A 14,376-nucleotide genomic window follows, 5' to 3' on the forward strand; every position below is an offset into this window, starting at 1 on the left:
GCTGCCCCAGCCCAGCTCTCTCAGCCTGGCTCCAGAGCAGAGCTGCTCCAGCCCTCACAGCAGCTCCGGGTCCTCCTCTGGCCTTGCTCCAGCAGCTCCACGTCCCTCTTGTGCTGTGCCCCAGAGCTGGATCAGGACTGGGGGGGGAGGGAGGGTGTGTGTCTCCCCAGAGTGCAGCAGAGGGGCAGGATCCCCTCCCTTGACCTGCTGCTCACGCACTGGGGGTCCAGCCCAGGATACAGTTGAGTATGTAGCATATAGGAAATGTGTGGTGGAGAGGTTAAATATCACTGTGAAGTGCTGAGATCTCACTGCTGTAGCACAGAAATGATAGTGAAATAAGTATAGGTTGGATAAATGCAATTTTGTCTGTTTGTGTTTCCTCTCAGCCTTGCCCACAATACCCAGGACACATCAGAGCAGCTCACTTTCTCCTCTGACATGTGGGCCAGAGGAAAATCTCCTCTCCTTTCTTTAGTATTCCCAGGCAGCTGGGTCTGGGAAGCCTCTCCAGCTCACTGAGGCTGAGCAGGAGGGAGAAGGGGCACTTTGCTCTCAGCAGCCAGTGCGGGCTAAGCGTTGCTTTATGCTAAATTCAATCAAAGAGATGGAGACTGTAATTGAATCAGTGAGGGGCTGCAGAGCAGGGGTAGGTGAGTGTGCATCCATCACGAGGAGAGGGATGTGAGATGTCCTTGGAATTGCTTTAAGCTTCATGCTGGGGGAATTGCAGAAGCTCAGTAGGGATGGAGCGTGCAGTGGTTGCAGCATCACTGTGGGCACTGGGCTCCTTATAGCTTTGCTAGTGTCTTTAAGGCTGTGCTGAATCCTTGCTGTCATGCATTTCTGGCCCCAAGTACAGGGTGGGGAAGTGCCAGCCTGGATTTCCAGCCCAGCAGATTGCTATCCACCCTCTCCTCCAAAAGTAGGAGTGATTGGGTACCTTTCTAGGGATGAGGAGATATCACATACTAGTTATGCTGGCATGGGACTGGGAGAGACTGAGGCACCAGTAAAGAGAAAGAGTACTATGGGGCTCCAGGGGATGCTTAAAGCTCTCTGCAACTCAGGATCTCAGGAGCAAAGGGGAGCCCCACCACTTTGTGTCCCTGGATCACAAACTTCTGTTCCATCTGATAGTGCTCAGCAAGCCTGAACCTGCATTTTCTATGTTTAAGCCTGTTTCTGCTGTAGGAATAGCTGTGGTGGTGTCCAGACATAAGAAAGGTTAAATCTCTTTCCTGGAAATCTCTTCAGAGGGGCAAAGGGCTGAACTGGACATCTCTTTATCCAGAGGTGGCGTGGGAGGTTGGTTTATTTCCCACTTTAGTAGGGATTTTCGATTAAATGTGGATGAATTAACATCCAATGAAAACAGTGTTTTAAATGGTGTGACTAAAAAGCATTTCCCCTTTGGTTGTGTTGTGTCTCCGGAGTCAAAAAGCTGTGAATTCCTTAGTTCTCTTTGGCCTTTCTGGGAAAAACAGGCTATTGAAGACCTGCCCTTCTGGAAGGAAATCTTAAGGGGAAATGAAAAGTGTTTATCATGCCCTTTAGTGGGAGACTCTTGGTTTTTCTTTGCCAAGTCTGTCTTAAAATCCTGCCTTTTTTTCCTTTATTTTTTCCTTTCATATCTGGCCACAGAGGGGGATGATTCAACCATGGGCATTTCTCAGCCCTTTTTAGAGCGAAACCTGAAAAATCCCAATGGGCAGCAAATGTTACTAATGCCTAATTTGGGATGAGCTGTTTAGCAGCCTAGAGACATTTGCCAGGAGAATATGGTTAGAAAGTTTCTTACAGTGGGATTTGGCTTAACGAGAAGGTGGTCGGTGTCTCAGCAAGAAACCTGGAGAGGGGCTTTGGACAAGGGCCTGTAGGGACAGGACAAGGGCAATGGCTTTAACCTGCCAGAGGGGAGACTGAGATGAGCTCTAAGGCAGAAGCTCTTCCCTGTGAGGGTGCTGAGGTGCTGGCACAGGGTGCCCAGAGAAGCTGTGGCTGCCCCATCCCTGGCAGTGTTCAAGGCCAGGTTGGACACAGGGGCTTGGAGCAACGTGCTCTAGTGGAAGGTGTCCCTGCCCGTGGCAGGGGGTTGGAACTTGATGAGCTTTAAGGTCCCTTCCAACACAAACCACTCTGTGGTTCTGTGATTCTCCAGAGTTCTGCCTCCCCCCCAGCTGCACCCAGCTCAGAGGCACTTGTGTCCATCAGCTCACGCTGCAGCGCCTCGCTGATGTTTGCATACAGCAAAGAGCAATTTCCACCCTCTAAATTAGCTTAATAGACGCATTTCCACCGAGATGGCACAGGGTGCAGAACTGCTGGTGCTCTGCCCGTGCCTCCCTGCTCTGCTCTGCACCACAGCAGCCTCTCACCCTCTCTCCAGAGGAGATGCCACTGTGAAGCTGATTTCCCATCTATTTTCCTTTCTTGATCCCAGAGCACAGGGCACTGGTGTGAGCTTTCCCGTTGTACTCACATTCATCTGCTACAGTGTGTTGGAAGCGAGTAGTTTGCAAAGCAAGCCAGGGCCTGCGACACACAGCTAATGACCTTCTCTCTGCCTGTGTTTCCTTTACGTCAGAAGTCGGAGTGCTTATTAAGTTTGGAGGCTTACTCCCAGGAGCAGAAGAAGAGGATCTGCTGGTGTCTGGCTGAGAACATCACCAAGCAGCAACATCCAGCATCAGCTCCTACGGAGAACAAGGTAAGAGATCCATGGGGGAGCTTGAGAATGCCACTTATCATCACAGGGCTCTGTCCATGGTGGGGGCTTTGCTCCAGTGATGCTCCTACCAGGAGAGCTGCTCTGGAGGCTGATTTTCTGCTAGGTGAGAAGGGAGGTTGTAATCAGGAGCTGCTGTGTCTGCAGCTTCCTGCCCTGCTTCGGGAAGCAGTTACTGCGTTTGCAGCCACTGACCTGAGTCGAGGCAGGCTCCAGTGAGCAGGCAGCTTCTGACACCTGCCAGCATCTGTATTTGGACAGCTGAGGCCATGCAACCAGGTGTACAGCCTTCCCCGAGAGCTTGGCTCTAGGGCAGGGCTGAATGCAGAGGGAGAGGTTCAGGCCATGATCTCTGGGTCCTGATTAAAAGCTGAGGTCATGGGAGTTGTGGTGCAGAGATTTGCCCCTTTGTACACTCAGATGGGCTCAAGTGTTTGATCTGGACCCCACAGATGGCCTCAGAGCACAGAAAGGTCATTTGATGAGTGCTGGTTTTCATACTTAGCAAGGGAGCGCCAGCACTTTTCCCATACTGAAGAGCTTCAGCCTGGCCCCAGAGCACTGTCTCAGCAGCGCTGGCAAGAGATGTATGTGTGGAGTGGGTTTGAAGCACTGTAGTTAACACCTCTCCATCTGCCTGGCTTTGGGGCTGTGGCTGGCACCCCAGAGTTGTTAGCAGCCGCAATCTGCTAGAGTCATCCCATCTCCTGGGGACTGGGTTTAGACCCTTGGTGGGTGGAAAAGAGAAACCCATTGTGCTGTTTAAAGTGAGGCAGATGGGGAGCTCGGGGGTAGAACCACCTGGATACCTCCCCTTGGCTTCTGCATGGTGGTGAAGCAGCTCCTGCCCCATGCGGCTGTGTGGATGCAGCCTCGGTGCGTGGTCCTGTCTGGCTCGAGGGCAGGGACTCACTCTCAGAGCAGGAGCGGTGCTGGAGCCGGAGGCAGTGATGTGACTTTTGCTCTGCAGCTCCCAAACTGGGTCAGTGCAAACATCTCTTCAGGAGACAGCACCTCCGGATTCCTTTTCCTGCACGTTTCAGATGACTAAAATAGCAACAACATACAGAGCCTGAGAAAATAGTTACCAGCCATACCTCAGCAATGCAAATCCCCCCGGGCAGCTAATTCTGTGAGGTGACAACACGTCTCTTGTTTTCCTGCCGTACATCTGGCTGGCACCACACAGTTCCTGGACAGGGGGTCGCAGGCAGCTCCATGGGGGATGCGTGTGATGGGAATGCTGCTGGGGCTTGGCTTGGCTCTGCTCTCAGCTGGGTGTGATCCAGCCACAGGCTGGGGGGTCCTCTGGGGTGGTACTGTGCAAGGACATACTCAAGTCTGAGCATCTCGAGTAGATCCTAAAGGGGGGATCTTGGCAGCTCTCCATCATGACACATCCTCTGGGACGGTTTGGGTTTTCGGATGCTGTTTGCTGTCGCTGCCCCAGACCTCATGGCAGAGGGTGGGATTTTGGCTTTCTGGTAGAGGTACAAGCCCTGCTGCTCAGTGCAAAGCCCTGAGAGTGTCTGCTCCCCATGCTCTGGAAGGAGCCAGGCTACTGCATAGGTGAACAAATACTCCAGAAGACAACACAAACCTTTCTCGGGCTTTTCAGTAGCGAAGAGCATGATCCCTTGGTGCAGCAGAGCGCCAGTGTGGGCCCGCCAAGGTTGTAACGGGGGGGGGGGGGGGGATGTGGTTGGGGGGGGGGGGCGGTTTCTTGGCTTGCCAAAGCTGGTGAAAATCCCACTGGGGCCAGGAGGGAGAAAAGGAGCATGAGAGCAACAATCAGGCACTTAAATTGAGTTCATATCCCCATTTCCCATCCCAGCAAGGTATAAACTGCTCAGGACGCAGTTTGAAAGCAAACCTGGCCCTGAAATACAGTGTGGGGAAGGAAGAGCAGCCCTGTGAGAGGCTGCAGCTTCTGAGGGGCAGGTGAGGTGCTCGGTGTGGTGCTTGGGTCAGGGCAGGATGGGTGCCTGCACTGGGGACAGGCTGTGGGCAGAAGCCCAGCACTGGTGAGCTGCAGTTGGGGCTGCTGTGACCAGGCTGCTCCACAGCTGGTTTGTTGGGGCAGAGTCTCCAGGGATTCCAGTGCAGGAGCTGGGAAAGTCAGTCGCTTTTTGCAAGGGAGAAGTGATCCATTAGCACTGCTTGTTGCTTACAAGTCATTCGATGCCAGGGCTATTTAGGGAAACAGAACAGAAACGGACAAATTAAAGTGGAAGTATCTGCCTCATCATGGCTGATTTCTGCTCCAAGCAGGAATCTGATTTGCAAAGCCTTCAAAACTGTTCCAGCTTGGCCAGAGGCAACTCCTGTCCCCAGCTGAGGGTCTGTGGCTCTGCCATGCAATGGGAGCAGAGGGCTGGTGTAGCCTCAGTGCCAGGCAGAGATATGCCATGTGCCAGCTGAGTGCTGGAGAAAGGGACATTGTCTGGGCAGAGAGCAGCTCCTCAGTAGTGTTGGAGCTGGGAACATCTCTCCTTCAACATGTTAACCCTGCTGTTAGTGCTGTCCATCAATCACAGAATCACAGAGCGGTTTGGGTTGGAAGGGACCTTAAAGCTCATACAGCTCCAACCCCTGCCACGGGCAGGGACACCTTCCACTAGAGCAGGTTGCTCCAAGCCCCTGTGTCCAACCTGGCCTTGAACACTGCCAGGGATGGGGCAGCCACAGCTTCTCTGGGCACTCTGTGCCAGCACCTCAGCACCCTCAGGGAAGAGCTTCTTTCCTTCCTGATCGGACAGTTACACTGGGGCAGAGCACCCCCAGCAGGGCACGAATATCTGGAGAGGAGGGGCTGGCCGAACTGATGGAGGAAAGTTGCATGGTGCCACTTTCTTGGAGCTGGGGGAAATGGATTTTGGGCTTTGGGATGGCACCTTTTGTTTTTTAAGCCCCCCTGAGCCATGCCTGGGTAGGGCAGCACTAAGGGAAGATCCTTCTGGCTCAGGGTCATGGCTCTGTAGCGCTGTCACTGCCTCTGGGAATGTCTCCTGGGGGATGGTGTCAAGCCTGGAGGATGCAGCCTGTGTGGAGCCCGCGCTGGCTCCTGCTTTCAGAGCAGGTGGGTTTAGAGCAAAGCTGCTGGTTTCTGGGAGACGCAAGCATACGCTGCATGTAGCACCCACTTCTGGAGATGTAGGAAGAGAAAGCTATGAGGCATACAGCTGTGATGGTCCACCCATGCTCCCAATGGGCTTTTCCTGCTAGAGTCAGTGCAGGAGGAGCTCCATGGATAACCGTGGCTGTCAGTGTGGTCCCAGGTGGAGGCATGGTGGAGACGTGGGCTCCAGTGGCTTCTCTGCTGCCACTTGGCTGAACTCAAACCCAGCCTGCCAGCTGCAGCAGACCACAGGAGTTGTCCTGTGGGTCTTTCCTCCCTCTGCAGAGCCTTCCCCACTCTCATCCTCGGGTCTGGGTCTCTCTGGGAGGCAGCTCCCTGCCTCTTAGCTGTGCTAAGCAAGGAGCTGTTAAACACATCTCCAGGGTGACCCAGCTTGGTGACAAACGTCCCCAGGCAGGGAAGTGTGGAGCCTGGAGGTGGGCTGGGCTGCTGAGGGACCACAGTGGTGGCAATGTGATTATAATTATGATTTAACTGAGTTAGTGAGGCTGCCTCCCTGGACCCAATCACGACCATCTGTGCAGAGCACAGGGTTTTTTATAACCCTGCATCTCTGCACTGGTCCTGTTCCTGGCCCTGCCCCGTGATGAATTGCATTAGCACAATTGGAGAGACAGCAAACAGCAGAGCAGGGGCAAGGACAGGGTGCCAGAAGCTGGAGCTGCTCCAGCTCGTTGGGCTGCCAGGGAGAAGATTAGTGGCACAGCACCCTACTTATAACCAACCTGCCACGACCTCTGATTCTCACTGCTTGTTTCTTTGTGTCTTCCACACTCAGAACGGCTGATTACTCTTCCTTCTGCCTCCGTGACCTGAGATTACCTCCGAGATGCTGCCTGGCTGTAGCTGAAAGATGTAGATTATCCTTAAACTAAATAATTCTGGACACTCGGTGGTGCGGACTCTGGGCTGTGGCAGTCCAGGATGGGTGCTCCCCTTGTCTCCTGAGGGAGCTGGTGGATCCTCAGCACTTTCCAAAGCCCGGTGGCCAGTGTCTCTCCCATGGCTGCTGATGGTGTGAGCAGGTGTGGACCGATCCTGCACCCGGCCCTTCCTGGCAGCGCTGGCTCCGGTGCTGGGAATGAGCCGCCGGAGGGACCGTCCGGCCCCTTCCTGGCTGTTCCTGTGCTCAGGAAGGGCAGGGCTGTTTCTCTCACTATTTACAGTGTGCTTGACAAGTGCAAGTAAATGTGCTGTCAACAAAAGCAAACAGTGCGTAATCGAGGGATGATTGAAACCAGGGCTGGTGGTGCCGGGAGGGCTCGGCGCTGGGCTGCGGTGCAGGGGTGGCCCTGCTCCCCTGGGTGCTGCCCTGCGAGCCTGCAGTGTGGGGAAGGTTGAATGTGGGTGACCCCTCTCGTGTCCCATGTGCTGCCTCCTCTTCCTCACCCTGAGCACCATGGTGTGCACCCAAATCCCTCTGCAACCCCTGTTCCCTGCCACCTCACCGCCTTCAGCAGCACCCTTGCTTTTTACACTGGGTCATCTCCCAGACCTGCCTTTGGATGGTGGCCATGTACACATTTGAGCTGGCACAGCCAAGGGGCTCCTGGCACTGGGGTGACTGTGACAAGCACTTGGGGACAAGGTGCTTGTGACAAGGTTGGGGACAAGTGGGGTGAATCAATCTCTCTCTGACTGGGTGCTTCTCTCAGCACCAGTGTAGTCAGAGTGTGTTCTGCTGTCTGATGGGGAAGGGAGGGAGGAATTCTTCCCCATGAGGGTGCTGAGGTGCTGGCACAGGGTGCCCAGAGAAGCTGTGGCTGCCCCATCCCTGGCAGTGTTCAAGGCCAGGTTGGACACAGGGGTTTGGAGCAACCTGCTCTAGTGGAAGGGGTCCAGGCCCATGGCAGGGGGTTGGAACCAGAGGAGCTTTGAGGTCCCTTCCAACCCAAACCATGCTGGGATTCTATGAATTTGCACCTTCTCACTTTGTTTATGGCCCAAAGTCCTTCCATTTTGGGCTGGGAACCTGCTGCCCCATCCATGCCAGCTCTGCTCCAGAGGCTCCTGCTCACCTGCTGCTGTGGAGCAGGACATGAACAAGGGTGCAGGAAACCTGGAGCTTCATCAGAACCTGCTTTTCTTCCATAATGTCTATGTGAGAGGCTGGGCAGGGCTAAGCACATCCCACCACCAGCAGAGGGCCAGCCTGATCCCGGCCACACACCCTCCCAGCACCTCATGCTGCTGTCAGGGTGCTCAAATCGGGAGAAAACCTTGAGGTTTATTGTGCCCCAGTAAGGGTTCAAGCATCAAATGCCAGAACTTAGGAACCAGGGTTCAGAAGTAAAGCAAGTAACTCCATGCCAGTGAGCAGAGTCCAGCTCTCACCCTGGGCTGGAAAAATGCGTTACTGGGGACAGCCAAAGGCTGTGGATTTGGGAGGCTGTGGGATTGGAGGTGCTGTTCCCTGTGCATCAGGCTCCAGCTCAGCTCTGCCCACTCGAGTGTCCGGAGGGAAGTGTCCCTGCCAGAGATCTCCGTGCCATTGGAGTGAATGGGACCCTTGAATCCATGCTGGTGATCTTGATGCATGGTGGCACGTGGATCTCACCCTTGGTACACGACGGGCCAGGGGAAGGACAATGTGTTGATGTTAATTCGGCTGGGAGAGGAGTTGAAGAGAGAGCAGTAGGTGTGAATTAGGCTGCAAACATAAAGGAAGTAGATGCAGTTTGAGCTGCCCTGATTTGACCCATCCTGAGCCATGTTCTTGCTGACTTCCAAGCCCTCTTTCATGGGAGCAAACTCCAAATGCAACCAGGGCATTGAAGGCTGTGGAAGGATTTTACAGCTCCCTGTGAAGCTTTAAAGCATTCCTCAAATGTTCCTTTATGAATTTAAGGACCCTCTTTAGGCAGTAGCCTGACTTAATTCCCTGTAGTCCAGGTGAGCCTGGATGAGTGCTGAGGGGGCCTGAGGCTCATCTTCCAGCACATCATTCCCTTCTTGCACATCTGCTTCCAGCACTGAGCACAGGGACACACAAAGCCCAGGCAGGGGAGGGTTCTGGCGGCTCATTGGGATGGATGGGATGCTGGGTTTGGCTTTTTGGCATTTCCGCCAGCACTGAGCCCTGGCTCCACCAAGCTTGTTTTCCAGTCCTTCCAGCTCTTGGTGCTGGTGTTGGCAGCATGGAGGTGCTGGGGCTGCCAGCGCAGGACAGCCACCGCTGGCTGAGGGCTCCCGAGGTCCCTGTGTGCCTAGAGTGAGCAGGAGGGATGGTGGAGCAGATGGGGAGGCTGAGAGCCACGCTCCAGCTTTATTTGTTCACGTGCTTGGCTGGACGCAGAGCCATTGGGAACGCAGAGCTCTCCCCTCTGGCAAACACCGGCTTCTGTTCCTCTGTGTGATGTTCTTCTGGCCACATCCAGTGGCACCAGTGACCCTTCCCACATCCCTTCCAGGCATTGTGGTGGCTGGAGCAGCTGCTGACGCTTCCATAGGCCAGGGGCATTGTTAAACCCCTGAAGGTATGTTCCTTATGGAGCCCCAGCAGGGCTGGTAAGAGTGAGTGTTGGGATCAGGGCTGGTGAAAGCACAGACTCAGGTTTAAGCCAGTGCTGCTGTCAGTGAAGGTGCTGGAAGTGCTTTGGTGCAGTGCTGCCTGTGAAGGGGGACACTGCCTATGCCAGGTAGGGCTGGCACTGTCCACTCCACTGGAGCACTCCTGTGCCCAAGTGACTCCTGTTTCAGGTAGTTGCTGGTGCTCTTCCCTTCTGCTGTGGTGGGGGCTGCGAGTGTGTGCTTGGGCAGAATCTGAAGCCAAGTTCAAGCACCTCCTTGCAGAAGTTACTCAAACCCTCATATCTTTGTAAAGCCAAAGATGTGTTTGAAATGCTGGAGGGTGCTGGGTGGTGATGCTCGGAGCGGTGTGCAATTGGGAGGCATGGCTCCATCCTGCCCCATGGGATTCCCTGACCGTTCATGAGGCTTGACATCCTGCCTTGTAACAAGCACCTTCATGATGGCATGGCAGCAGCAGCGAGGGGATTACACTGCAGAGCATCTCCCACTTCAGAGCTTTCCCTTTTCCATAGACAGTAGTTTGGGAAAAAAATCCAACTGTGAACCTGCAGCAGAGTTTCACCAGGAAGAAGCATCAGAACCAGCCTGCAGCATGGTGTTGCTCAGGGGCAGGATAGGGCAGGAGAAGGGGAGCTGCAGAAGTGAATGTATCAGGTACTCAGGGTGATGCTCAGCTCTTCTTCGAGACCAAGTGATTGTCCACTTTCACCAGCAGGTAACAGCACCTCAGGGCTTGGAGCAGAGCTGTAAATAGCATAATGGGCACAAGGGAGCCACGGCAGGGGGAGACTGGGGTGGCTTCAGCTGCTGCTCGACACGGGCATCAATATCCTCAGCGGCAGAGCCAAGCACTGCGGCCACACATGCTGCAGAGAGATGCTGCTCACTTGGCCCCTGCAGCCAGAGCCTGGGTTTGGTGGGTTTTGCTGTCAGAGATTGCAGCCTCCGGCTGTAGCCTTCACTGGGCAGGATCTGGACACAGGTTGAGGGAGCAGTACAACAGGGATGTCCTTTTGGATCAAAGGCATCTGCTCCGCTCCCTGTGCTGGTCCCCGTGCGCTGGGCTGGTCCCTGCTGTCTCTTGTGGAACCTGCGACTCCTGCCTGGCCTCATTTGAGCTTGAAGGGTTGGTGATGGGCAGCATCTAAGGGAGCGAAGTGGTATGTAGTGATGGGGACTTCCTGAGGTTCCCTGTGCCATCTGCATCAGCTGGCTCTTGCTGTGGGAGCGGCACTGCAGTGGGCTTTGTGCTCCAGGGACTTTTCCAGCCTTTTGGATACTCTCTGTTTACTGGGACTGGGGAACACTAGCAAATTCAGCCTTTACCACTGAAATCAGAGCTGTGTATATGCAGGCAGGGATGGAGGGCAAGGCTGATGCCCTCTATTAAGCCCTGGCTCCTGTTAAGGGCTGTGTTGCAGGGAGCAGAGGCACAGAGAGCAGCACTGCAGTGGCAGGGCCCAGCTCAGGCGCCCTTTGCAGAGCTATCAATTGGGGATGACAGTAATGGGAAATGGGATTAGTGCAGGCTGCTGACATGGGATCATTTCCACCCATGGAGGAGGATTTCTCCTTCCAGGACTCTGAGACACTTCACGCCCAGGTTTTTTGGGTGGTATGAACTTTCCTGCTGGTTGGGTTTCTACACCCGCACTTGCTTTTGCTGTTACACTAATTGCTCTGGACCAATTATTCATCAATTCAGTAATGAAGCAGGGAATGAATACAAACCTGCTGTGCAGTGAGCCCTGGGCTCCACCATGGCTCAAAGAGGGCAGGAGCGGAGTTGCTCGGGGGAATTCTACTTGTGAGGACTTTCAAATGACTCCCATGAGGATTTTCTCAAGTTTCAGTAGTTCTGTTTTGAGTTTCTGGCTTCTTTTTCTTCCTCTCAGCCCTGTGCTGTGTATTAGATGCCTCTTCCTCTAGCCATGTCCTTCATGGTCACTTGAGGTTGTCATCACCAATGGTTTTGGTAGAGTGTCAGAGATCCTGTTAGAAATTTCTGATCTGATGGGTCTGGGCACAATTTACCCATGTTAAGAGATGAAATGGTAATATTTTTCTTCTACTTCAGCAAAAACCTATTTGGAAACACCGATGTTTCTCTGGCCGATGTACGTGCTGTTTTCCCCACATCCCATCTGCCCAGGAAGGGATGTTACTTCCACACGGGGAACACACTGCCAGCAGCAAAGCTGGCTGCATCCTTCCCAAAATCCCCCCAGAGAGAGACTTGGTCTCAATCCCATGGAGTTAAATACATTTGGGGAGAGGTGAGGCACCTTTGAGCGAACATAGATTGAAGGGCAGCAGGACCAGAGAGGTTCCTTCATGGGACACACAGAGGATGGGGCTGTCATGGTCTGAGAGCATGCATGAGAGCAGCTCCGCCAGCAGTGTCTTGGGAGGTCCATTGGCTTCTCCTGGCGTGAGAGCACAGTCGTAGCAGCACATCCTTTGCTCTCCTGTTCACCTTGATTTCCAACAGTCTGTTACCTGCAGGGACTTTCCTGCTTTTTCCAATCCGTGATTGCTCCATCCCTGGCAGTGTTCAAGGCCAGGTTGGACAGAGGGGCTTGGAGCAACCTGCTCTAGTGGAAGGTGTCCCTGCCCATGGCAGGGGGCTGGAACTGGAGGAGCTTTAAGGTCCCTTCAACCCAAACCATGCTGGGATTCTCTGATTGAGGCTGAGGAGTTGCCTGGGGCAGGGCAGTGCTCCAAGGCATGCTTAGCCTCCTCTTCCCCAGTATTACTGCAAGATGAAGATGTGCATTGCACCTGAGCATCTGCATCAGCAGCCAGGAAAGGCTGAATTCCATTTTCTTGTATCTGGGTGTTACTTGGGCCACATGGCTCCATGACTGCAAGGAGCAGAGGTCTTGAAATATGAAGCTGAGAGCTCAAAAACATCCCTGACCTTGCCAAACTGGGGATTTAAGGGAATGCCATGTATCACAGCACCCCTGGCAGCATCAGGGGAAGCCAGCGCAGGCCAGCTCACAGCTGGGCTGTTTCTGGGGATGGTGTTTTCCCAGCTGGAAGTCCTGGCTGCAGGGCACCAGAAAGGGCTTGTTATTCAGAGAAATGCTGTAGAAGTTGAGACCACACTGACAAACCCACATCTGTTCACTGGAATTTGCTCTCCTGGCAAACTAGAAGAGTTCTAGGAAACCCTGACCATACTACAGCCTGAGAACAGAGGGTTTTCAGTTATCCTTTCCAGTCTTGCTTTCAAGAAAGCTTTTGAGTTAGTGAGTGGTGCCCAAAGTCAGAGGGTGTCCAGGCAGAGGGTTGCATGTGTAGAGATTGAGGATGCTGAAACAGGCAGGGCAACGTTTGGCATTTTGGGGGTGTGTTGAGGCTTGTTCAATATTAGGGACTCTGTTGCTGTTGCTCTAATCTCATACTTATCATCTTCCCTACCTAAAATCACCCTGAACGCCATCCTGATCTTGGAGGCAGCTTGTTATCGCTCTTCTGCTTTCTCTTCCCTTTCTTGGGACATGCTCACTTTGCCACTTGCTGTGAGATATGAGATAGAAACGTGTGAGTTCCTCCAGAGGGGATGTAGGAAAGCCCTCAGGCCTTCCCCTTCAGGACAGGGAAACCCAGATGTTGAGAATGGGAAGACCAACACATTGAGGGCAGAGGGACCCAGATGCTGAGGATGGGAAGATGCAGATGCTGAGAACAGGGAAACCTGTATATTGAGGGTAGGGGCACCCAAATTTTGAGAACAGTGAGACAAAGATGTTGAGGATGGAGAGATCCAGATATTGGCCACTGGCTCCTGAACTGGCTCCTGAACTGGCCAAGGACCCAGGCTGTAGTGAGACCATAGCATATTTTGGATGAGTCCTTGAGGTGAAAGGACAGCACCTCCCTGCTGAGACAGCATCAGCACTGCCTCCATCCACTGCCTCCTCCTGCAGCCCCTTGGCTGCAATGATGGTGAGAACGAGACCTGGTCACATCCCTGTCCTTGCTGGCCCAAATCAGCTTTGTGCAACCTTGCCTTTGTGGAGATGAAGTCCCTTGTGCCTCCAGCCATGATCAGGCTTGTTGGCTGGCTGTGATGGCATTACTGCTGCATTCCACCCCTGTCTTTCACCCATCACTATCAAATTTAGCAGAGCTCAGCCACAGCCCTTCCTGCAAGGACAGGATTTCACTGCCCCCTTGATGCTTCTAACCCAGGATGGAAACCTCACTCGGTGGTGAGGCTCCTTTTCATACCTTCCGTGCCACTGAAGAGCAGCAGAGCTTCTGATTGAATTAGTGCAGGGATTTAATTTAATCCCTGAATGTCTCTCATTTTAAAGGAGGCTGTTCATTTCCTTCTAGGGCCTTATCTGATGCGGGCAACCAGCAATATTAAGCAGAAGGACTGAGCAGATAGGGAGCTATTTGGGAGGGGAAGGGCTTTGGGCGCATGAGCTGAGGGCTGTGTGGGTTTTTACTCTAATCATTTCATGAAATACTGATGACAGTGATTACAATACAAATAGGACACAAAACAGCATCAGTAAAACTCATGCTGGTGCAAAGAGCATCCTTGCATGGCAGGTCTGGGAGTGTTCCCTTTTTACAAGAGGTTACCATGGGGGGAGTGAAACAGCGCGAAGGATGGGATAAACTGAGCATTTGCTTTGTGCCTCCCACCAAATCCAGCTGTTTGGGGGATAGGGGAGTCATTGCAGGTGGGCCAGAGGACATGATGATCTCTGAATTTTAGTCTTCAGACTCACTGGGCAGTTCAGGTGATGCTAAATTACTGCCTGTGGTGTGTCAGGCTGGAGGGGGACAGAGCAGCTCCTCTCCATGCCCATGGGTGTAGACAGGTAACTTTGGCATCGTAAAAAAGGACAAGGCCACAGACATGCTGCGAGGGCTGGAGCAGCTCTGCTCTGGAGCCAGGCTGAGAGAGCTGGGTTGGGTCAGCTGGAGAAGAGAAGGCTCCTGAAGGGGAGACCTT

At 53.6% G+C, this 14,376-nt stretch overlaps 1 protein-coding gene across 1 annotated transcript in view; it reads left to right on the forward strand.

Annotated features, from left to right (window-relative positions):
* LOC104403161 (regulator of G-protein signaling 3-like) overlaps positions 1-14,376 on the forward strand; it is a 52,816-nt gene that overhangs the window by 33,391 nt on the left and 5,049 nt on the right. The window contains exon 10 of the mRNA XM_010011219.1: positions 2,588-2,710. Coding sequence (XP_010009521.1) covers positions 2,588-2,710 — 123 coding nt within the window. The remainder of the gene's footprint in view (positions 1-2,587; positions 2,711-14,376) is intronic.

Source organism: Nestor notabilis, unplaced genomic scaffold (genome assembly GCF_000696875.1).
Source record: "Nestor notabilis isolate BGI_N333 unplaced genomic scaffold, ASM69687v1 scaffold7453, whole genome shotgun sequence".
Lineage (NCBI taxonomy): Eukaryota > Metazoa > Chordata > Aves > Psittaciformes > Psittacidae > Nestor > Nestor notabilis.